General features: G+C 31.7%; 1 protein-coding gene across 1 annotated transcript; it reads right to left on the bottom strand.

Annotated features, from left to right (window-relative positions):
- Positions 1-17253: 17253 nt before the first annotated feature.
- On the bottom strand, positions 17254-21190 carry LOC123208497 (pentatricopeptide repeat-containing protein At1g12775, mitochondrial-like). Its single transcript, XM_044626035.1, has 4 exons — positions 20576-21190; positions 20196-20358; positions 19709-19883; positions 17254-17440 (listed from the first exon to the last, which is right to left on the bottom strand). The coding sequence occupies exons 1-4, from the start codon at positions 21188-21190 to the stop codon at positions 17254-17256; spliced, it is 1140 nt and encodes a 379-aa protein (XP_044481970.1).
- Positions 21191-27079: the final 5889 nt, after the last annotated feature.

The following is a 27079-nucleotide window of genomic DNA, read 5'->3' as shown; positions in this document are numbered from 1 at the left end:
TTGGGATCCCCATATCGAAAGAAATAGATTATATTTCCTTCAGTCGGCATTATCTTTTCAAATTTTAAGGAGTTTAGTGTTAGTAACACAACACCTATAAGGCTTTGGACATAATCAAAAGGTTTTGGACACCTCAATGTCCCCCATATGACACTACTAGGAATGTTAATTGAGTTTACTTGTGAAGAAAACGACATCTTCCTATGCTCTATATGTCCATTTTGCAACTGACTCAATAATGCAGGCTTCAGATTCATGCTGGTAGGATCACATTTGGTGACTCCACTACCATTTTGGACAGAACTAGGAGGTTGATTAGGGAGATTGTTTAGCGCTAAAGGTTCGTGTGGATAATGGTTTCTATAACCATTCTGAGCAAGGTTGAAAAGAGCAAATCCATTTGGGCAAGGCTCACAACAGAAATCTTGGGATTATAATTAGTACCAGGGTGGTGATAAGTTACAGGTTTCTTGATCTTCCAGAATATCAACTAGTACACTATTACTGAATTTCTCATTAGGATTTCCCAAGGAGGGAACTTGTACATGAGCAAAAGGCATATCATTAGGGATTGAAATTTGTTACCAATTTTAGTTGTGAATGAGGGGCCTCCAGCCACAAGACTTGTCCAGAGCCATATGATTTTAGTGACTACAAGGAGAAAAGCCAAGGCTTTCTGCAGTTGAGCAAGTAGATGTTGTATCTTCTCATCCTCAATTGGTGGAGAGGATTGGAGGCATCTCTATCTCCAGATATTAACATTATATTTGCAGGGCACCTAAAACAACATATCTACTAGAATTTCCTTGTCACTTGCATACTTAACCCCTGCTCATTCAACAGGACAACCCATAAATATTCATTGAAATTCCTGAAAATTTGAAACCTAGAATATAATACAAATTAGGCAGTATATCAGATTCGAGGACAAAGGTGGGAATTAATATTAGGAGAGACAAGGCAGGTCACATATATACGCCCATTTGAACAATCAAGTTAAATTACACCAATTTGTATCTTGAATCTATCATTTCAATTTCCATTTCCTTAGTGAGAATTTCAGCTGAAGAAAACTTTTACTAACTCTTGTCACTCTTCAACCAAGTTACCAGTAAAAGTTTTCGTCAATGACTAGAACTTGATGAAATTTGCTACTATAGCAACTGTGGTTGGATACAGTTCAACAACAATCTTATTGTTGAAAAATGAACTTTCCTTAACATTATATTAAATTATAATTGACACATTATTATTTTAAAAAATATCATATCCCTTAACATTTTAAAATTTTTTATATACATTTCTACTACACCATAATTTTTTCTAAAAAATTGTATCTATCTATATTGATAATATGTATTATATCATTGGATACATATCATATCATATAATACGTTGACTAGTGTTAATTTGATAAACTTTGTGATACGTATTGTTTTCTATTTGTACTGTATCATGTCATATCACATTATAAGATATAAATTGTATATTATAAGATATTGATAATTATAGTTTAAATCCTAATTTAAACTGAACCAAATTGTATTTTTTTAATTTGGTTTGGTTTGATTTGAAACTTAAAATAGTTTTGTTTGGTTTGAAAAATTTTCACACTGTTTTTTCAGTTTTATTTGAAAAATCTCTCAAATCATGCAAAACCAGATCATGTACACCCCTTCTTTTTCTCCAACAACTACTCCAATGAAATCATTATCAATCAAGCAAGTCAAGATCTATCTCGAGCTAGCTCTTATTCGGGTTCTACTTGACTCAAATCAAGTCCACCCTGACTGAATATTAATTAGGGCAACATAATAATGGTAACCTGGAAAGTAATTTTTAACTTGACTTGATAATATGACACAAACTAACATAATTTATTTGGATTAGGGTTGATAGTAATTGTTTCATTTTTTGTGTTTAAATTTTAAACACAAAAATGTTTTCAAATAAGTACCATAAATTATAGGTATTTACGGTACAAAACTTGCTACTTTCCAAGCTTGAAAACCTTAAAACCGGCAGCAATTTAACAGAAAGAAAAGTTTCAATGCAAAAGTAAAAGCACTATCCAAATGGGGGCAAAAATAGAAACAATTGATTTTTCTATCAAAGTTTGCATACAGGAGACTTAAATATAAGGCTTATAGCCAAGGGACTAATGGTTTCAACCATACAGCTTTCAAAAAAGTACAGCAAATACAGTGGCAAACTGCTAAATTGATGCTGCAGAGGGAGGAATTTACAAATCAGTTTATTCTGAGAATACCCCAAACTAAGAAGAACAAGGACTCATTGATTCGACTCATGCTCGAGAATTCTATTCGGAAGAACTTTTCATCATTGTTCAACCTTCGAGTGACTCATCTTGGTATCTTCATAGTATGATGTGATCATAGGAGAATGAGTCACCAGAACAATTTCTATGTTTATCTACCTACATTTGGATGTTTTCTTCATATTTCTATAATTTGTGTAATCTGCTTCTCTGCAAATTAACCAAACTCTTGCATCTTCAATGCCACTTTTAAATCAGGCCTTGCATTAAGAGTTCTCATGGCACCACGAACTATATGGGAGGTAGGAAAATTTTCTGCAGAAATATGTTTCATAGAAATTTGGAAACAGAACTTGCATGTGTAACAACTTTCTTGTACCTCAGAGCCTTGCATTGTATACTCTTTGACACATCTAGCAAATTTTCACTTGAAACTTCCTCTCTAATCGAAAATCTAGACAGTAGCCATCATGTGTAACAACTTTCATCGCTAGTAAATCTACAGAATGAGTCTTGGCACAAGGAAACTTTTGTTTTAGTAACCTTATTAAAACAAACCATCTATCTATATACACTTAATACCCTTCAAACTATCAAGTGGCCCCTTTCCCTTGCCATGGATAGCTAGGTCGAAACTTTATGAACCAGATTTAGCGCCTAATTCAGGGCTGCACTCTGTAACAGCAAGGATAAATGGCTGCCATCCTGCTTGATTATGAATAATCCATTTCTTTATGGTAATTACCACGTTCAAGATCTGAACTGTGTCACCTAAAGTAAGCTTTGTCAAGCACATATTCTTCAAAATAGTACCAGCTTCATACCTATAAACGAAAATGCAAAAGCACACAAGAATAGACAATTCAATTACAAGTCCCAGAAGCTAAGAAAGGCTAAACTAAACAAGCAAAGGAAATTTACCTGCATTAAGAAGCCATTATTGCAGATTGCCCTCCAAGAGACACCGGAAACTTTTTAATTCTTTCCCATGTTATCTCTGAGATTTGCATAGGATTACCAATGATAGGGTTCACACATTTCCATTGTTTCTCATTCTTGCCAACATAAAAGTTCATAGTTCCAATTTTCTGCTTCACTACCATCTATTGATCAATAGCAATTTCCAAGGCCTTTTTAATGTTAGTATTCCGATGCTTGGGATCCCCATATCGAAAGAAATAGATTATATTTCCTTCAGTCGGCATTATCTTTTCAAATTTTAAGGAGTTTAGTGTTAGTAACACAACACCTATAAGGCTTTGGACATAATCAAAAGGTTTTGGACACCTCAATGTCCCCCATATGACACTACTAGGAATGTTAATTGAGTTTACTTGTGAAGAAAACGACATCTTCCTATGCTCTATATGTCCATTTTGCAACTGACTCAATAATGCAGGCTTCAGATTCATGCTGGTAGGATCACATTTGGTGACTCCACTACCATTTTGGACAGAACTAGGAGGTTGATTAGGGAGATTGTTTAGCGCTAAAGGTTCGTGTGGATAATGGTTTCTATAACCATTCTGAGCAAGGTTGAAAAGAGCAAATCCATTTGGGCAAGGCTCACAACAGAAATCTTGGGATTATAATTAGTACCAGGGTGGTGATAAGTTACAGGTTTCTTGATCTTCCAGAATATCAACTAGTACACTATTACTGAATTTCTCATTAGGATTTCCCAAGGAGGGAACTTGTACATGAGCAAAAGGCATATCATTAGGGATTGAAATTTGTTACCAATTTTAGTTGTGAATGAGGGGCCTCCAGCCACAAGACTTGTCCAGAGCCATATGATTTTAGTGACTACAAGGAGAAAAGCCAAGGCTTTCTGCAGTTGAGCAAGTAGATGTTGTATCTTCTCATCCTCAATTGGTGGAGAGGATTGGAGGCATCTCTATCTCCAGATATTAACATTATATTTGCAGGGCACCTAAAACAACATATCTACTAGAATTTCCTTGTCACTTGCATACTTAACCCCTGCTCATTCAACAGGACAACCCATAAATATTCATTGAAATTCCTGAAAATTTGAAACCTAGAATATAATACAAATTAGGCAGTATATCAGATTCGAGGACAAAGGTGGGAATTAATATTAGGAGAGACAAGGCAGGTCACATATATACGCCCATTTGAACAATCAAGTTAAATTACACCAATTTGTATCTTGAATCTATCATTTCAATTTCCATTTCCTTAGTGAGAATTTCAGCTGAAGAAAACTTTTACTAACTCTTGTCACTCTTCAACCAAGTTACCAGTAAAAGTTTTCGTCAATGACTAGAACTTGATGAAATTTGCTACTATAGCAACTGTGGTTGGATACAGTTCAACAACAATCTTATTGTTGAAAAATGAACTTTCCTTAACATTATATTAAATTATAATTGACACATTATTATTTTAAAAAATATCATATCCCTTAACATTTTAAAATTTTTTATATACATTTCTACTACACCATAATTTTTTCTAAAAAATTGTATCTATCTATATTGATAATATGTATTATATCATTGGATACATATCATATCATATAATACGTTGACTAGTGTTAATTTGATAAACTTTGTGATACGTATTGTTTTCTATTTGTACTGTATCATGTCATATCACATTATAAGATATAAATTGTATATTATAAGATATTGATAATTATAGTTTAAATCCTAATTTAAACTGAACCAAATTGTATTTTTTTAATTTGGTTTGGTTTGATTTGAAACTTAAAATAGTTTTGTTTGGTTTGAAAAATTTTCACACTGTTTTTTCAGTTTTATTTGAAAAATCTCTCAAATCATGCAAAACCAGATCATGTACACCCCTTCTTTTTCTCCAACAACTACTCCAATGAAATCATTATCAATCAAGCAAGTCAAGATCTATCTCGAGCTAGCTCTTATTCGGGTTCTACTTGACTCAAATCAAGTCCACCCTGACTGAATATTAATTAGGGCAACATAATAATGGTAACCTGGAAAGTAATTTTTAACTTGACTTGATAATATGACACAAACTAACATAATTTATTTGGATTAGGGTTGATAGTAATTGTTTCATTTTTTGTGTTTAAATTTTAAACACAAAAATGTTTTCAAATAAGTACCATAAATTATAGGTATTTACGGTACAAAACTTGCTACTTTCCAAGCTTGAAAACCTTAAAACCGGCAGCAATTTAACAGAAAGAAAAGTTTCAATGCAAAAGTAAAAGCACTATCCAAATGGGGGCAAAAATAGAAACAATTGATTTTTCTATCAAAGTTTGCATACAGGAGACTTAAATATAAGGCTTATAGCCAAGGGACTAATGGTTTCAACCATACAGCTTTCAAAAAAGTACAGCAAATACAGTGGCAAACTGCTAAATTGATGCTGCAGAGGGAGGAATTTACAAATCAGTTTATTCTGAGAATACCCCAAACTAAGAAGAACAAGGACTCATTGATTCGACTCATGCTCGAGAATTCTATTCGGAAGAACTTTTCATCATTGTTCAACCTTCGAGTGACTCATCTTGGTATCTTCATAGTATGATGTGATCATAGGAGAATGAGTCACCAGAACAATTTCTATGTTTATCTACCTACATTTGGATGTTTTCTTCATATTTCTATAATTTGTGTAATCTGCTTCTCTGCAAATTAACCAAACTCTTGCATCTTCAATGCCACTTTTAAATCAGGCCTTGCATTAAGAGTTCTCATGGCACCACGAACTATATGGGAGGTAGGAAAATTTTCTGCAGAAATATGTTTCATAGAAATTTGGAAACAGAACTTGCATGTGTAACAACTTTCTTGTACCTCAGAGCCTTGCATTGTATACTCTTTGACACATCTAGCAAATTTTCACTTGAAACTTCCTCTCTAATCGAAAATCTAGACAGTAGCCATCATGTGTAACAACTTTCATCGCTAGTAAATCTACAGAATGAGTCTTGGCACAAGGAAACTTTTGTTTTAGTAACCTTATTAAAACAAACCATCTATCTATATACACTTAATACCCTTCAAACTATCAAGTGGCCCCTTTCCCTTGCCATGGATAGCTAGGTCGAAACTTTATGAACCAGATTTAGCGCCTAATTCAGGGCTGCACTCTGTAACAGCAAGGATAAATGGCTGCCATCCTGCTTGATTATGAATAATCCATTTCTTTATGGTAATTACCACGTTCAAGATCTGAACTGTGTCACCTAAAGTAAGCTTTGTCAAGCACATATTCTTCAAAATAGTACCAGCTTCATACCTATAAACGAAAATGCAAAAGCACACAAGAATAGACAATTCAATTACAAGTCCCAGAAGCTAAGAAAGGCTAAACTAAACAAGCAAAGGAAATTTACCTGCATTAAGAAGCCATTATTGCAGATTGCCCTCCAAGAGACACCGGAAACTTTTTAATTCTTTCCCATGTTATCTCTGAGATTTGCATAGGATTACCAATGATAGGGTTCACACATTTCCATTGTTTCTCATTCTTGCCAACATAAAAGTTCATAGTTCCAATTTTCTGCTTCACTACCATCTATTGATCAATAGCAATTTCCAAGGCCTTTTTAATGTTAGTATTCCGATGCTTGGGATCCCCATATCGAAAGAAATAGATTATATTTCCTTCAGTCGGCATTATCTTTTCAAATTTTAAGGAGTTTAGTGTTAGTAACACAACACCTATAAGGCTTTGGACATAATCAAAAGGTTTTGGACACCTCAATGTCCCCCATATGACACTACTAGGAATGTTAATTGAGTTTACTTGTGAAGAAAACGACATCTTCCTATGCTCTATATGTCCATTTTGCAACTGACTCAATAATGCAGGCTTCAGATTCATGCTGGTAGGATCACATTTGGTGACTCCACTACCATTTTGGACAGAACTAGGAGGTTGATTAGGGAGATTGTTTAGCGCTAAAGGTTCGTGTGGATAATGGTTTCTATAACCATTCTGAGCAAGGTTGAAAAGAGCAAATCCATTTGGGCAAGGCTCACAACAGAAATCTTGGGATTATAATTAGTACCAGGGTGGTGATAAGTTACAGGTTTCTTGATCTTCCAGAATATCAACTAGTACACTATTACTGAATTTCTCATTAGGATTTCCCAAGGAGGGAACTTGTACATGAGCAAAAGGCATATCATTAGGGATTGAAATTTGTTACCAATTTTAGTTGTGAATGAGGGGCCTCCAGCCACAAGACTTGTCCAGAGCCATATGATTTTAGTGACTACAAGGAGAAAAGCCAAGGCTTTCTGCAGTTGAGCAAGTAGATGTTGTATCTTCTCATCCTCAATTGGTGGAGAGGATTGGAGGCATCTCTATCTCCAGATATTAACATTATATTTGCAGGGCACCTAAAACAACATATCTACTAGAATTTCCTTGTCACTTGCATACTTAACCCCTGCTCATTCAACAGGACAACCCATAAATATTCATTGAAATTCCTGAAAATTTGAAACCTAGAATATAATACAAATTAGGCAGTATATCAGATTCGAGGACAAAGGTGGGAATTAATATTAGGAGAGACAAGGCAGGTCACATATATACGCCCATTTGAACAATCAAGTTAAATTACACCAATTTGTATCTTGAATCTATCATTTCAATTTCCATTTCCTTAGTGAGAATTTCAGCTGAAGAAAACTTTTACTAACTCTTGTCACTCTTCAACCAAGTTACCAGTAAAAGTTTTCGTCAATGACTAGAACTTGATGAAATTTGCTACTATAGCAACTGTGGTTGGATACAGTTCAACAACAATCTTATTGTTGAAAAATGAACTTTCCTTAACATTATATTAAATTATAATTGACACATTATTATTTTAAAAAATATCATATCCCTTAACATTTTAAAATTTTTTATATACATTTCTACTACACCATAATTTTTTCTAAAAAATTGTATCTATCTATATTGATAATATGTATTATATCATTGGATACATATCATATCATATAATACGTTGACTAGTGTTAATTTGATAAACTTTGTGATACGTATTGTTTTCTATTTGTACTGTATCATGTCATATCACATTATAAGATATAAATTGTATATTATAAGATATTGATAATTATAGTTTAAATCCTAATTTAAACTGAACCAAATTGTATTTTTTTAATTTGGTTTGGTTTGATTTGAAACTTAAAATAGTTTTGTTTGGTTTGAAAAATTTTCACACTGTTTTTTCAGTTTTATTTGAAAAATCTCTCAAATCATGCAAAACCAGATCATGTACACCCCTTCTTTTTCTCCAACAACTACTCCAATGAAATCATTATCAATCAAGCAAGTCAAGATCTATCTCGAGCTAGCTCTTATTCGGGTTCTACTTGACTCAAATCAAGTCCACCCTGACTGAATATTAATTAGGGCAACATAATAATGGTAACCTGGAAAGTAATTTTTAACTTGACTTGATAATATGACACAAACTAACATAATTTATTTGGATTAGGGTTGATAGTAATTGTTTCATTTTTTGTGTTTAAATTTTAAACACAAAAATGTTTTCAAATAAGTACCATAAATTATAGGTATTTACGGTACAAAACTTGCTACTTTCCAAGCTTGAAAACCTTAAAACCGGCAGCAATTTAACAGAAAGAAAAGTTTCAATGCAAAAGTAAAAGCACTATCCAAATGGGGGCAAAAATAGAAACAATTGATTTTTCTATCAAAGTTTGCATACAGGAGACTTAAATATAAGGCTTATAGCCAAGGGACTAATGGTTTCAACCATACAGCTTTCAAAAAAGTACAGCAAATACAGTGGCAAACTGCTAAATTGATGCTGCAGAGGGAAGAATTTACAAGTCAATTTATTCTGAGAATACCCCAAAATAAGAAGAACAAAGACTCATTGATTCGAGGGAAATTGAAATTTTTACCACTATTTTATTCCGTCTATACAAAATTGCCACCTATCCTAAAGCTTTCACAAATATACCACAACAGTATTCACCTTCCCCAAAATATCCTTCTTCAATCTTTCATGCATAAATTATCTCTCCTCTTCTCTGTAACTTTTTTCTCTCTTCTTCCAAAGTGATAAAAGAATCAATCACCCTCTCTTCTGGAAAAAAATGTTGAATTCTTCATATTTCAAAAATAAAAGCAGGAAAGAAAATACTAAATTCTTCAGATTAAGAATTCTTCAAAATAAGGATTTTAAAAAAAAAGAGCAACCCACAAAAAAACTCAACTGGAAAAAAATGCCATCAAAGAAGTGTAAGAAATGACTATCGAAGAAGATCACATTCAGTAGGATTTAACTGAAAAAAAAAATTAGCATTTAAGAATTAAAGCTTAAAAAAAAAATTTGCATTTAACCTTAAAAAAAATAAAAAAAGCTTTGCGTGAAATCTGGGAATTAGGCAGGTTGGCGTTAACGCCAACCTGGCCTGTACATAGAAGGGTTGGCAACACCAACCTTTATATGTATATAATGTATTTATATTAATATATATTATTATATTAATTTTATATATTATAATTATATTATATTATTATTATATAATATATATTATATTATATAATATTATAATAATATAAATAATATATTATTTTATAATTATATTAAAATAATAATATATTATATTATTAATAATTATATAATAAAATATATAATATTATAATTTAATAAAAAACCAAGGTTGGCGGAAACGCCAACCCTTGGCGTTACGCCAAGGGTTGGCGTTTCCGCCAACCTTGGCTGTATATATATATATTATAAATATATATATATATTTATAATATATATATATTATAAATATATATTATTTAATTATTTAATTATATAATTATAATAATATTATATATTATAATATATAATTATATTTTATATATATTATATTATATTATATTGATAAGGCCATTAATTGTTAATATTTTGATTTATAATTCCCTTATGTTGTGTGGAAATTTGATTGAATCTAATGGAATTACTTATCTTTTTGCATTTAGGAAGAGTTGAGCAATTTTGGAATAAATAGGGCCAAAAAGAGGAAAAACTGCAGCAGATATATTAAACTGGAAATTTCATAATGCAGACTAGGCGTGGGCACGTGAAAGATGAGAGCAGAATCCGGAAAGCAGATCTGAACGCCCAGATCAGCTACAAGAGTCCAGAAAATATTAAGATTTGCTTCCTAGGAAAAGGATAATCACCAGCTGGAAAAGAGGATTAATTGAGCTAAATAAGGAATGATATTTTTGGAAGAAGGATTTATATTAAAAATATATATCTTTTCCTTTTCCTTTCTTTTTGGGAAGATATGTATCACTTTGCTTGATTGGATTAGGAGATTAGGATTAGTTTCAATTTCCAGATTTTTAGTAGGAAGAAAATATATATAAACTCTTATTTTTATTTGAGAATTATCACCCATTGTACTTAGAAAATTAGAGAGCAAAACATGTTCTACAGGGGCTGAATAATTTATCTTAGTTGAAGGGATCTGAAACCATGGAACTACAATGATTGTGAGATTTATTTTTGTTATTTAATGCATCTTTTAATTATTTGAGTATTGGTTATCTTTCTGAATTATTTTTAATGATTGTGTTGGTTGATTTCTAAGGTGCGCAATTAGTTTATCAATTAATATAATCTATTGCTAGTTTAGGTGCTGAATCCGTAATTGTTCAATCCACCTAATCGAAGTGGCAACTAGGTTTATCGTTTGCTGCGTCAGAAACTTTAAATCCTAGGAAAATAATCAACTGGATTAAATGCAACGTCGTACGTTTGTGTTGTCTTGCTTCGTTGGTCTTTCTAATTCGTAATGCTATTGTTTAATTAAATTCGAGATCGTATCCGAATTATTAATCAATAAGGGTTAATTGGAATACATGTTTTTGGTTAACTAATCGTAAGGAATGACAGGTAAATTTAATACCACAATGAATATTTGAATAATTAATTTGATATTTTTGGTTTCAATGATCAATCGTAGTTCCAATGGTGGATGTGACCGAAGACCAAGGTTTGTTAAATCAATTTATTCCTTTTAGATTACTTTTCTGAATTTTTATTTATTGTTTTCCATTATAATTTGCATTCAGTTCAAAACCCCCCTTTTATTTCTTTGTTTCGATTATTTGTAACGACGTACTAATCAAGGCTCTTCGAGGGATCGATCCCTACTTTCCTTTACTACATTTTTGTTACAGGAATTTAGGATTTAATTTGGGTGTCAACGACAGCACGTACCATATATTATAATAATATATATTATATTTTAATATTATTATAATATTATATTATATATTATTATAATAATATATTATTTTATAATTATATTAAAATAATAATATATTATATTATTATAATAATATATTATATTATTAATAATTATATAATAAAATATATAATATTATAATTTAATAAAAGCCAAGGTTGGCGGAAACGCCAACCCTTGGCGTTACGCCAAGGTTTGGCGTTTCCGCCAACCTTGGCTGTATATATATATATAAAATTTAATTATTTAATTATAATAATATATATTATATTTTAATATTATTATAATATTATATTATAGGGATATTAATTAAAATAGGCAAAAGGATTCCCGTCTAAACCTTTTTCGGCAACAATTACTCTGTTTTACTTTTTTAAGCAAATCATCTTTTTCATTCCAAAAATATCCCTAATCTAATTTTTCAAATACAACGCGTGACTTTCACCGATTAATTGATTCCTATCAGGAAAATCATTAAGATTAAATTACCTGAAATAAATAAAATTTATAAATTAAAAAAGGGATTAATATTTAAAAAATAATTTATTTTTATATATAAAAAATAATTGATGTATAAAAAATAATAAGTTTTTCTTTAAATTATCTGTAATGAAAAATAGATTAAATTTTATTTTTATAAAATAATTGAAGAGAATTTGGATATTTATAAAGTAATATATTTTATAAATAATCTATTAAATAATATATATTTATAAAATAATCTATTTTTATAAAATAGATTAAATTTTATTTTTACAAAAACAGGTTGCAGTGAATTGGGTAAGGGGTGCGTGAATTTGGTAAGGGGTGCGGGTGCGTGCGTTCAGGGGCACGCTGGTGCGTGCGGGCTGGTGCTCGCGCGCTAGTGCGTGCGTGCGGGCGCACACCTGCACCCTACTAGCAAATTGCCGCACCCCTTCACCCCTTTTTATAATTCTTGCACCTTTCAGAAAAGGGGTGCGTGAAAATAATAAACACAAAACGGGTGTGTAAAAATACAAACGGGTGCATGACAATGTGAAGGGGTGAGTAAAAATACAAAACGAGTGTGTAAAAATACAAACGGATACGTGAAATTATGAAGGGGGCGTGAAAATACAAACCGGTGCGTGAAAATACAAAACGAGTGCGTAAAAATGCAAACAGATGCTTGAAATTATGAAGGTATGCGTGAAAATACAAAACGGGTGCGTAAAAATACAAACGAGTATGTGAAATTGTGAAAGGGTGTGTGAAAATACAAACGGGTGCGTGAAAATATAAATGAGTGCGTAAAAAACAAAAGGGGTGCGGAAAAAACAAAAGAGGTGCGGGAAAAACAAAAAGGGTGCGGGGAAATTATAAAAGGGTACAGGAGAATTATAATATATATTATATTATAAATATATTATATATATAATATATTTATAATATAAATATAATATAATATATTTATAATATAAATATAATATAATATATTTATAATAATATATTATATAATTTAATTTAATATATTTATAATATAAATATATTATATTTATAATATATAATACTTAATATATATTGTAAAGGGGTGCGGGAGATCCCCCGCACGCCGCACCCCGTAATTTCCTGCACCCTTTACATATTTTTCGCACCCTTCACGCACCCACACTTTTTAGTAAATTTTCGCACCTTTTCATACACTTACATCAATTCCCGCACTCTTTCACGTACTCGTACCTTTCAATCAATTCCCGCACCTTTTCACATTTTCACGCATCCGTTTGTATTTTTACGCACCCCTTCACATTTTCACTCACCCTTTCACATTTTCACGCACCCGTTTGTATTTTTACGCACTCTTTCACATTTTCACGCACCTGTTTATATTTTTACACACATATTTTGTATTTTCATGCACTTATTTGTATTTTCACGCGTCCATTTGTATTTTCACATACTCGTTTGTATTTTCATTCTCTTCTTGCACCCCTTTTGAGAAAACGCACTGTTTTGAAAAAACGTACCGTTTTCGATATATCAATTATTTTTCATATATATCAATCAATTTTAAATTTAATTATTTTATAAATTTATAGATTTTATAAAATAAATTTATAAAATTTGTAGATTTTATTCATAAATTTTATTCAATCTATAGATTTTCAATATGTTTTTCAATTTTATTCATAGATTAACATTTTTAATCTGTATATTTTTATTCATTACAGGTAAATTAATCTTAATACGTATAGTTAAACGTAAATAATTAATCGGCGAAAAACTACGGTAAACGTTGAGAAATTAAATGAGGGTATTTTTGGAATGAAAAATTCAATTTGCTTAAAAAGGTAAAACATATGAATTACTGCCGAAAAACGTTTAAACGGGAAAGCGGTTGCCTATTTTAATTAATATCCCTATCTTATATTATATATTATTATAGTAATATATTATTTTATAATTATATTATTGCAGAAGCATCAGGGATTCTCTGAAGGAAAATATTGCAAAGAATCCTGGTGCTTCTGCCATAAATCAGTCTTTGGATTTAGGGTGGGCCCACTATTCAAAAAAACCAAAGAGTGATAGCAAATATAGCTTGACGTTAACGCCAACTTTTTTTTTTTTAATTTCCCCAGCTCTCTTGTCCCACCATTTGTCCCCAGCTCCCTTTCTTTGTTTTTTTTACCAAGGGTTGGCGATGCCGCCAACCCTTTGGTCAAAATATATAATTATATATATATAATATAATATAATTATATAATTATATATATATATTATATTATTTATAATATTATAATTTAATTATATAATTATAATATATTATATATAATATTATTATATTATAATATATTATATATTATAATTATAATATTAATATTATAATATTATATATATAATATATATATACACAGCCAAGGTTGGCGGAAACGCCAACCCTTGGCGCGTTTCCGCCAACCTTGACTTTTTATTAAATAATTATATATTTTATTATATAATTATTAATAATATAATATATTATTATATAATTTTAATATATTATATAATATAATATATAAAAAATATATTATATAATATATTATAATATATTTTATATAATATATTTTATATATATTATATTATATAATATATATAATATAATATATAATTATAAATATTAAATATAATATATATATATATATATATAATATAATTATATAATATTATATATTATAACATATATAATATATACAAAACCTGTAAGGGTTGGCGGAATCATATATATTATATATATATAATATATATTATAATATTATTAATAATATATATAATATATTATTATATAATTTTAATATATTATATAATATATTATAATATATTTTATATATATTATATTATATTATATTAATATTATATATTATAATTATATTATAATAATATTATTATATTATATATATTATATTGTATAATATAATAATATATTATATTATATAATATAATATATATATTATAATATATATCATATTATATATAATAATATATATTATATATAATATATTTTTTTAATTAAATTCTTTTTGTTTAAAAAATATGAACACCCACCCTTTTTAATTTTTTAAATTAAACTTTAATTTAATTCAAATTTAAATTAATTTGATTTGATTAGATTAATTTGAAATTTGATCCAAATTTAAATTAATACAATAAAAAACAGAATAAAATGATACTGAAAAAAAATTAATAAGGGTGGGTGTTCATATTTTTTAAACAAAAAAATTAATAAGGGTGGTCAACCCTCTTTTTTTTATATTATTATAATATATATTATATATTATAATATATATAATATGTATTAATATATATTAATATATTATATTATAATATATAATTATAATATTTTAATTATATATATTATATAATATATAATATATCATTATATTTTAATTATATATATTAATAATATAAAATATTATATTATATATTATATATATAATATATATAACCAAGGGTTGGCGATGCCGCCAACCCTTGGTTGTAATTATATATAATATATATAATATATTTTATTTTATATATATATATATTATATTATATATATAATATAATATTATAAAATATTTTATAGTATATATAATATAATATATTATAATATATATTATATAATATAATATATTATAATATATATTATATTATATAATATATTATATATTATAATATAAAATTTTATATATATAATATAATATAATATAAAATATTATATATAATATATATTATAGTATATAATATATTATAATATATAATTATATATATAATTGTAATTATAATATAATATTATTAAAATATTACTAATATTTGTTTCCAGGGGTTGGCTGAAACGCCAACCCTTGGCATTTAGTATAATATATATATATATATATATATATAAAATATTTTATATTATAATATATAATATAATATAATATTATTATTTTATTAATAATATACATAATATTATATAAAATTGTATATTATATATTTTAATTATAATATATTATATTATAATATAATTATAATATATTATATTAAAACAGGCAAAGGACGCCAACCCTTTGCCTGTTTTAATTTTTGTTGATGGTTGGCGACGCCAACCCTTGGCGTTAACGCCAACCTTCAAAAATTTAAAAAGGGTTGGCCCATCTCAGCCCATTTTATTTTTTTTTCCAGTTTTTTTAATTAAATACCTATCTTATTTGTTAAAGCTAAAATTTAAAATTTACAAAAGAAAATTCCACAGGTATGCCATCCAGTTTTTTTTTCCAGATTTTTTTCTTGCCAACTTTTTTATTTTTTTTTTCAGTAAAAAATTCTTAATCTGAAATCTATTTCTTTTTTCAGTTTTTTTCTTTTGTTTTTGAAACATTTATTCTATTTTCTACATGATTCCTTTATCACTTTGGAAGAAGAGGAAGAAGAAAGAAAAAAGTTACAGAGAAGAAGAGAGAGAATTTGTGTATGAAATATTGAAGAGGGGTATTTTAGGGAAGGTGATTACTGTTGTGGTATATTTGTGAAAGCTTTAGGATAGGTGGCATTTTTGTATACACGGAATAAAATAGTGGTAAAAATTTCAATATCCCTTGATTCGACTCATGCTCAAGAATTCTATTCGGAAGAACTTTACATCATTGTTCAACCTTCGAGTGACTCATCTTTATATCTTCATGGTATGATGTGATCATAGGAGAATGAGTCACCAGAACATTTTCTATGTTTATCTACTAACATTCGGATGTTTGCTGCATAAATTTCTATAATTTGTGTAATCTGCTTCTCTGTAAATTAACCAAACACACGCATCTTCAATGCCACTTTTAAATCAAGCCTTGCACTTCCTCATGGCACCACGAACTATACGAGAGGTAGGAAATTTTTCTGCAGAAATATGTTTCATAGAAATTTGGAAACAGCAGGATCATCCTTGCAATTGTCAATAGAATCCAGAAGATGCAACAGATGATCAATTTCTTGTACCTCAGAGCCTTGCATTGTATACTCTTTGACACATCTAGCAAATTTTCACTTGAAACTTCCTCTCTAATCGAAAATCTAGACAGTAGCCATCATATGTAACAACTTTCATCACTAGTAAATCTACAGAATGAGTCTTGGCACAAGGAGACTTTTGTTTTAGTAACCTTATTGCAACAAATCATCTATCTATATACACTTAACACCCTTCAAACTATCAAGTGGCCCCTTTCCCTTGCCATGGATAGCTAGGTCGAAGCTTTATGAACCAGATTTAGCGCCTAATTCAGGGCTGCACTCTGTAACAGCGAGGATAAATGGCTGCCATCCTGCTTGATTATGAATAATCCATTTCTTTGTGGTAATTACCATGTTCAAGATCTGAAGTATGTCACCTAATGTAAGCTCTGTCAAGCGCATATTCTTCAAAATAGTACCAGCTTTATACCTATAAACAAAAATGCAAAAGCACACAAGACAGAATAAAAAAACAGTCCAATTACAAATCCCAGAAGCTAAGAAAGGTAAACTAAACAAGCAAAGGAAATTTACCTGCATTAAGAAGCCATTATTGCAGATTGCCCTCCAGGAGACACCAGAAACCTGTCAATTATTTCCCATGTTATCTCCGAGATTTGCATAGGATTACCAATAATAGGGTTCACACATTTCTAGCGTTTCTCATTCTTGCCAACATAAAAGTTCATAGCTCCAATTTTCTGCTTTACTACCATCTGTTGATCAATAGCAATTTCCAAGGCCTTTTTAATGTCAATATTCCGATGCTTAGGATCCCCATATCAAAAGAAATCGATTATATTACCTTTAATCGGCATTAACTTTTAAAATTTCAAGGATTTCAGTGTCAGTAACACAACACCTATAAGGCTTTGGACATAATCAAAAGGTTTTGGACACCTCGACGTCCCCCATATGACACTACTAGGATGTTAATTGAGTTCACTGGTGAAGAACATGACAGCTTCCTATGCTCTATATGTCCATTTTGTGACTGACTCAACAATGCAGGCTTCGGATTCATGCCAATAGGATCAAATTTGGTGACTTCACCACCTTTTTGGACAAAACTACAAGGATGATTAGGGCGATTGTTTGACACTAAAGGTTTGTGTGGATAATGATTTCTATAAACATTCTAAGCAAGGTTGAAAAGAGAAAATCCATTTGGGCAAGGCCCATAACAGAAGTCTTGGATTATAATTAGTACCAGGGTGATGATAAGTTACAGGTTTCTTGATCTTCCAGATATTAACTAGTGCACTATTACTGAATTTCTCATTAGGATTTCCCAAATAGGAAACTTGTTGTGAATGAAGGGCCTCTAGCCACAAGACTTGTCCAGAGCCATATGATCTTGGTGACTAAAAGTAGAAGAGCCAAGGCTTTCTACAGTTGAGCAAACAGAATGTTGTATCTTCTCATCCTCAATTGATGGAGAGGATTGAAGGCATCTCTATCTCCATATATTAATGTTATATTTGCAGGTCACCCAGAACAACAGGTCCACTAGAATTTCCTTGTCACTTGCATACTTAACCCCTGATCATTCAACAAAACAACCCATAAATATTTATTAAAATTCCTGAAAATCTGAAACCTAGAGAACATAATTTCTCAAAATATAATACAAATTAGGCAGTATCTCATATTCGAGGGCAAACCTGGGAATTAATATTAGGTGAGACAAGGCAAGTCATATATATATGCCCATTTGAACAATCAAGTTAAATTACACCAATTTGTATCTTGAATCTATCATTTCAATTTCCATTTCCTTAGTGAGAATTTCAGCTGAATTTTACTAACTCTGTCACTCTTCAACCAAGTTACCAGTAGAAGTTTCCAGCAATGACTAGAACTTGATGAAAACTGCTTCTATAGCAGCTGTGGTTGGATAGAGTTCAACAACAATCATATTGTTGAAAAATGAACTTCAGCTGCTAAATAATTGTCAACAATCACTGGCTTGCAGGTTGCAATTCCAGTCTTCCCTCGGACCTACATCCTTTGCTGATTCCAAATAGTCTGATGGACAAGTTGATAACCAATTAAAACTTATTAGGGCACTGCTTGATATCTGTGAAAGTAAAATAAGTAATGCTTCTGCAATTGGGGTGTTGGGGGGAGGGGTGGTGGGGGCGTTGGGGTTTGTGGAGGAGATTGAAAATGTTTTTCTTTGATATTTATCCAATATATAAAGACAATTCTAAACCATACGACAATAATGTTAATGGACCACAGGATGATTTTTCAGAAATTGGCTTGAGTCAAATTAAATACCCTGGCACTAACTTCATTAATATCATATCAAGTATGACTAAACAGAACAAGGAGAATTCCAGAGTGCATATTGAGCATATTGCACCATAATAACAATTAAACTGACAGGAAAAAATGAAAAGAGCAAAGCACAAGCACTTAACAAAAATACAGTGGACCAGAAAGCTTATGATGCCACAACGTTTATGGAGATTTCGACAAATTCTTCTTTGGAATTTACAATGCAGTGGCATCATGTCACAGATTATAAGATCGCTGGGTAAATAACAACTAATCTAGCATGTTTAAAATCAAATGCCATTATAGACTGATTTCTCATGCAACTCGACCAAAACTGCAAAATTAGATCCCAAAGAAGCTTACATCCCATCATGGTGAGTTTTCCACTGGGGTAATTTAGATATTTTCTAATTACAGCTTCATTGTCAACGATGGGAACTTGTCATGTATTTCCCAATCCATCAGAGAAAATGTTGCTAACACTATCTTGCATGGAATCCTCAATGTAAATGTTTCACGATCTGTATCTCTTTTGATGAAAGACCCAACCAAGAGTCCATGAGTTGTAGCATCTGGTACCCAACCTTTTTCTAACATCAGATCCAATAAACAGGAAGCCTAACTTTTTAGACCCTCTTTCCAGAAGCTATTGATTAGTATGTTATAAATAGATGAATCCAAAATATCACTATAAGAAACTAGTTTATCAATCCCGCTTACAACCATGTGCAAGTGAGATTGGCTAGCCAAAGAACACACAACACAACAAGAGCACAACCGTCCACCAACATTTGTGAGAGAAATACCATTAGTCCTTTAGCCATTTTTTATTTTGACAAATCCATGCTTGATTGTAGTGTAAGTTAAAGTAGTATAAGAAGTATCAGAACTGTAAGCCAAACCCTGTAGCCTAATTGCTTTATCCACTTGTCCCATGCCACACATGCCGCCTATCAGCATATTGTAAGAAGAAGGATGGAGGGAGAATCCATTCTTCGATATGTAATGAAATACTTCAGCAGCCTCCATGATCTTTCCCACCTGGCAAAGACCTTCCACTAACTCCTAATAAGATATAGAATCCAAAACCCAATTTTCGATACAACCCCGATGGAACACCGGCAGAGCATCCTTATACTTTCTCAATCGACAGTTGCCTACAACAAGAGCTGAGTATGTGACAGTGTCGGGAACTATGGAAATTATAATCATTCTACTAAGAAGTTCATTTGCTTTCCTTTATTTCCATATTCTCACAAAGCCATCTGATTAGAATATTTACGTTTCTCTCAGCCATTTTGTCAAAGATACTTTTTGCCAGAAAAAATTGACCAGCATTGCAACGACCTTCAAGCATAGCATTGCATGGAGAAGTTACGTAACCACATTTGTCTTCCAAGAAATTCATAGCCTCATTGAATTTTCCTATTGCACAAAGTCCTGCTACTAGATCAACAAGCACATCAACAAAGGGTGTTCTACCATTTTCTATCATCTCTTCAAGATGATTATTCACATCATCTAATCTATGGTTCTCACACATACATCTAATCAACTCATCCAGCAAAAGATTTGAAGCTTTCATCAACCTTAACAGTTGGATTTCCTCCTCTAGTTTATTTTCCCTACAAAACAGTGGTATTATACAGGTATAGAAACTTAATTCCAGCTCAAATCCAGCATTAAACATCTTGCCTAAAATGATAACCAAATCATCCACTCGATTGCTTAAAATGAGACATTTTATTATTATCTCAAAATTCCTACTATTAGGACTAAACCCTTTGTTGTGCATTCTCCTAAACTGATCCAAAGCAGACTCAGTCCTATTTTCAAATAAAACCTCCAACAAACAGTTCAAAGTAACAACATTTGGCAAAACTCCTGCTTTTACCATCTCCTTATAAATAAACACCACATCGTCAAAACTTCTCTTCTTGTTTACAATAGCACTTAACCAAACATTAAATACATCAACTGAGGGGCTTAAAACCACCCAAAATCATACTCACAAGAACCCTTATTGCTTCATTCAACCTATTATGTTTTAACAAACAATTCAACTAATGAAATAAGAGCTTCTTTGGCATTTGGGCACTTCCCTTTCATCATATTTTGACAAAACCCCTACTCCATTTGTTCAACATTTCCAGCTAAACCCAGCTTCAAATTATCTTACCATATGTATCAGCAGTGTGTTGAAACCCTTTTTGGAGAGATACTCATTTAAATGTCGTCAAAGCGAGTTCAAGTCGCCAGTGCTATCCAAAACCCGGATAGGATTATCCTGGTATAGCTTATTCCTTAGAAATTGAATTTGTGCTTCATAATCAGTAACTTGGAGTGTATTAGCACACGAAAGTGAAGAAATACAGGCAGTTAAATTAACCCATTCGAGGATTTTGCTTGGAAATGTTGAAGATGAAAGCTTAATGACCATTGAAGGTGCTCATGAACAAGTTAAGACTATTTGGTATCACTCAAACAGCACCCTAAACAAAAAGAAAAGAAAATTAAAACCTGAAATAAGCAATGCAAGGCAGCTAAATCACCGACCCAAAAGTGATTGAGATTGAATCCGGAAATTTAGTGTATTGCTTGTGAATTGTTTGTGATTTTGTTTTTGGGGAAATTATTAAAAATAGGCAAGATTAAAGGGGTCTAAGCGAAATTACCCAAAAAATTCAGGTTTAAGCAAAAATGCCCAGGTTTTGTGAAATGACGAAACTGCCCCCATATATAAACACATCAAATTTTCACTGTGCAATTCAAAGAAAACCTCACCTCCCACGGCAATCCCACGGCGAACGTCATTCCGGCCGATTTTCTTGCTTTCCGACAACCGAAAATGGAAAAGAAGGTTAGTATATTTCCTGTGATCTTGTTTGGATCAAGTTATTGCTCATATTATTGAGATTTGATTGAGATTTTTGGGTTTGAAATTTTAGGGTTTACGGTTTGAATAATGCCTAAAATGTTTTGATTCTTGGTTGTTTTCGTTGAATTGATTGAGGGGTTTTGTGTTATGCAACGTGTAGATTTGATTTTCGTGAAAATCGGAGGCCGAAACGACCAAATTTGGCCGAAAATGGTTGTCGAAAGTATCGGCAGTCTTGACGTGGGAACAGTGTTTCCCACGGCAGCTGCATTGACCATGAGTTGCGGGGGGTGTAAAATGGCTTTTTTAAAATATTGGGGTGTCGGGAAAATAATTAGCCCACGTCGGGTTTTTATGAAATTTCCCACGTGGTCGTGGGAAAGGCGAAATGACGAAACTGCCCCTCTTTATAAGCACAACAAAAAATTCATTTCTTCCCATGGCCATTTTCGTTTTCACTGTGCATTTCCACTGAAAATTCCAAATCTTCCCACCTCCCACGTCAATCCCACGGCAAACGTCATTTCCGGCGATTTTCTTGCTTTCCGGCAACCGCAAATGGCAAAGAAGGTTAGTATATCTCCCGTAATCTTGTTTGGATCAATTTATTGCTCATATTATTGAGATTTGGTTTAGATTTTTGGGTTTGAAATTTTAGGGTTTACGGTTTGAACAATGCTTAAAATGTTTCGATTTTTGGTTGTTTTTGTTGAATTGATTTAGTGGTTTTGTGTTATACAACGTGTAGATTTGATTTATGTGAAAATCGGAGGTCGAAACGACCAAAATTTGGCCAAAAATGGCTGCCGAATGGATCAGCAGTCTTGCCGTGGGAACAACGTTTCCCACGGCAAACGAATTTTCCCACGGTAGCGTATTGGGCATGAGTTAGTGGGGGGGTAAAGTGGCTTTTTTAAAATGTTGGGGAGTCGGATGAGATTCGTTAGAACACAACGGTTTTTTTGGAAATTTGTCATATAACAGTGGACCTTTTCAATTAAGGAATATTCATGAGGGGGTAAATTGAGAATTTTCTTATCTAGGGTTTCTGATCGGGTAGTTTCCGAATTTTATATCCGTTTTTTCTTTTTTAGGGGTTTTCCATATGTATTTTTCAAATTTGAAATTCGAGTTTTCGAATTTTGATGCTTTTTGACACAATTTACGATGTATTGACGTAATTTCAACTTAATATTTCGATTTTTTCGATTATAGGATATATTGATTCCTGTTTTTGAATTTCAGTTGCGTTTTTCCATATTTTGTCTTTTGATGATATATCGATTCGTTTTTTTCAAAATTTCAAATGATTTTTTGGTTAGCGACATTCATAGGTATTTCAATTGATAGAGTTCGAATTTCAGTTCCGTATTTTCGAATTTCACTATTTTAGGATATATCAATTCGTATTTTCAAGATTTCCGAACGATTTTTCGATTATCGTGACTTTAAGGTATTTCAACGTATAGAATTCAAATTTCAATTCCGTTTTTCTGAATTTCACCATTTCAAGATATATCGATTCGTATTTTCAAGATTTTCGAATGATTTTTCAATTATCGTGACTTTAAGGTATTTCAACGTATAGAATTCGAATTTCAATTCCGTTTTTCTGAATTTCACCATTTTAGGATATATCGATTCGTGCTTTCAAGATTTCCGAACGATTTTTCGATTATCGTCACTTTAAGGTATTTCAACGTATAGAATTGGAATTTCAATTCCGTTTTTCTGAATTTCACCATTTCATGATATATTGATTCGTATTTTCAAGATTTTCGAACAATTTTTCAATTATCATGGCTTTAAGGTATTTCAACGTATAGAATTCGAATTTCAATTCCGTTTTTCTGAATTTCACCATTTTAGGATATATCCTTTCGTATTTTCAAGATTTCTAAACGATTTTTCAATTATCGTGACTTTAAGGTATTTCAACGTATAGAATTTGAATTTCAATTCCGTTTTTCTAAATTTCACCATTTCAGGATATATCGATTCGTATTTTCAAGATTTCCTTACGATTTTTCGATTATCATCACTTTAAGGTATTTCAATGTATAGAATTCGAATTTCAATTCCGTTTTTTCGAATTTCACCATTTTGTCTTATATCGATTCGTATTTTCAAGATTTTCGAACGATTTTTTGATTATCGTGGCTTTAAGGTATTTCAACGTATAAAATTCGAATTTCAGTTCCGTTTTTTCGAATTTCACCATTTTAGGATATATTGATTCGTATTTTCAAGATTTCCGAACAATTTTTCGATTATCGTCACTTTAAGGTATTTCAACGTATAGAATTCGAATTTCAGTTCCGTTTTTTCGAATTTCACCATTTTAGGATATATTGATTCGTATTTTCAAGATTTTCGAACAATTTTTCGATTATCGTCACTTTAAGGTATTTCAACGTATAGAATTCGAATTTCAATTTCGTTTTTTTGAATTTCACCATTTTAGGATATATCGATTCGTGTTTTCAAGATTTTCGAACGATTTTTCGATTATCGTCACTTTAAGGTATTTCAACGTATAGAATTTGAATTTGAATTCTGTTTTTCTGAATTTCACCATTTTAGGATATATCGATTCGTATTTTCAAGATTTCCGAACGATTTTTTGATTATTGTCACTTTAAGGTATTTCAACGTATAGAATTCGAATTTCAGTTCTGTTTTTTCGAATTTCACCATTTTAGGATATATCGATTTATATTTTCAAGATTTTTGAATGATTTTTTGATTATCATGACTTTAAGGTATTTCAACGTATAGAATTCAAATTTCAGTTTCGTTTTTCTGAATTTCACCATTTCAGGATATATCGATTCGTATTTTCAAGATTTCCAAACGATTTTTTGATTATCGTCACTTCAAGGTATTTCAACGTATAGAATTCGAATTTCAGTTTCGTTTTTTTGAATTTCATCATTTTAGGTTATATCGATTCGTATTTTCAAGATTTCCATTCGATTTTTTGATTATCGTCACTTTAAGGTATTTCAACGTATAAATTTTGAATTTCAGTTTCATTTTTTCTATTTTTCATCATTTCATGATAACTTGATTCATAATTTGTTATTTTCGATCGATTTTTCGATTGTTAACTTTCTAGGGTATTTGATCGTGTAGAACTCGAATTTCAGATCTTATTTGTTATGTTTTGTCATTTCCTTTTTGATTATTTGGTATTTCTTATCTTTTTATGTTTTTTCCACTAATACATTTGTTTACATATTTATTTTTATGAATGTCTAACAAATTTTTAAAATTGTTACAGGATATTTCTCGCAAAAGAAGACGGGTTGACAGCGAGCTGCGCATTCCCAACGAGTCCAGACACTTCCGGGCAGATGCGATATCTCGTGCATAGCGTACCGCATTATCTCGGATTTCTTCTACATTGACCCCGGGTCAGCTGCGCCTATTTGAGCGGACATGTTTCGGGTCTCTCCTTCGTTTACCCGAAACCAAATTCGCCGGGATATTGGTCCATGCATTTTTACTACGACAGCTACATCCACCCTTTGCCAGAGACGAGTTTTGGTTTAGGGTTAGCGGGGTTGATGTGAGATTTAGCGCGTTTGAGTTTACGTTGGTGACAGGGCTTTCGTTTAGCCGACGGACTGATGTTTCTTCATATATTCCTCGCTCCTCTGGACATAGGATCAGGGATACGTATTTTCGCGGGTGTCCGAAGGTGTAGTATCATGACATTGAGCGTGTCTTCTTGTCGAGGCCATGGGGGGATGACGATATTGACGCTGTCAAGATGGCCTTGTTGTATATTCTTCATATGGTTTTGTTGGGGAATGATCGACGAAAGAAGGTGTCCACGGATTACTTACAGTTAGTTGATCATTTCGACGAGTTTAATTCCTACCCTTGGGGCGTTGTTGTGTGGCAGATGACATACGATTCTATGTCACAAGCGAGTGAGAGAGTCTGTTCTGGACGAATGCCTGAAATCTGTAAATACGACCTTTACGGATTTCCTTTCGCATTTCAGGTAAGTTTTATATTATTATTTATTTTTATTAATTGGCAAAAATATAAATTGATTTATTTACATCGTAAATGATTATATTACAGTACTGGATATATGAGACTCTAGAGACGTTACACGATTGGATTGACCTTGTCCATCCCTATTCGTCTCCACGGATGTTGAGGTGGCGTACGCGAGACGTCCCTGGTTGGACTCATATAGGTCGTATTTTCACTGGTAATCCGGTATGTACTAGTTAATTAATAAGTCGACTAATTTATTATATGTTACAATTAATTTGACTTATATATCTTCATCATTAGGAGGATGTCACATTCCCTCTTCGTCCATCAGCGATCGAGGAGGGTTTACCGTGGTACGCTAAGATTCGTGAGTACACCGGTTTACCCGATGATGATTCCTTCGTATCTTTTTCTGTTCCGACCGCGACTAGAGACGAGGATTCTCCATCCTCAGGACCTTTAGATGTACCCGTCGAGACATCTGAGACACATGAGGAGCCTATTCAGCCTCCTGTTATGGAGCACCCTATATGTTCCCCTGTTGTTCAGAGCCCACGGATGACAGACCATCCTAGAGTGGAGGACCACCCTAGCGTGGACGAGCATCCTGGAGTGGCAGACCGTACTACCCATCATGCGATTGAGCAGTGTCCCCCATTCGTATCACCCAGTATTTCAACATCAGATGCTACATTAGTGCACTAGGGTGCTACGATTTTACGTGAGATATCCAGTTTTCGTGACGATATCTCTTCTCAGATGTCTCGATTACATGACGATATCTCTTCCCAGATGACTCGATTAGAGGATCGTATGACTCGTTTGGAGGACATCGTGGTGCGTACATATCCAGCCCCCGTCGCTGAGGTTGTAAAACTACTTCTAATTTATTAC

The sequence above is a fragment of the Mangifera indica genome, chromosome 2, assembly GCF_011075055.1.
Source record: "Mangifera indica cultivar Alphonso chromosome 2, CATAS_Mindica_2.1, whole genome shotgun sequence".
NCBI lineage: Eukaryota > Viridiplantae > Streptophyta > Magnoliopsida > Sapindales > Anacardiaceae > Mangifera > Mangifera indica.
The sequence above is the reverse complement of the archived record's forward strand: the minus strand, read 5'-3'. Positions and strand labels throughout refer to the sequence as shown.

Excerpts from the sequence above, each read along its gene's own strand:
- LOC123208497 (XM_044626035.1), bottom strand. The coding sequence starts at position 21,190 with ATGGTAAAAGCAGGAGTTTTGCCAAATGTTGTTACTTTGAACTGTTTG. Across the intron at positions 20,359-20,575 it reads ACAAAATGGCTGAGAGAAAC|GAGTTAGTGGAAGGTCTTTG; the intron begins GTAAATATTCTA and ends ATATCTTATTAG. Across the intron at positions 19,884-20,195 it reads TAAAGCAATTAGGCTACAGG|AAAAAGGTTGGGTACCAGAT; the intron begins GTTTGGCTTACA and ends ATCTGATGTTAG.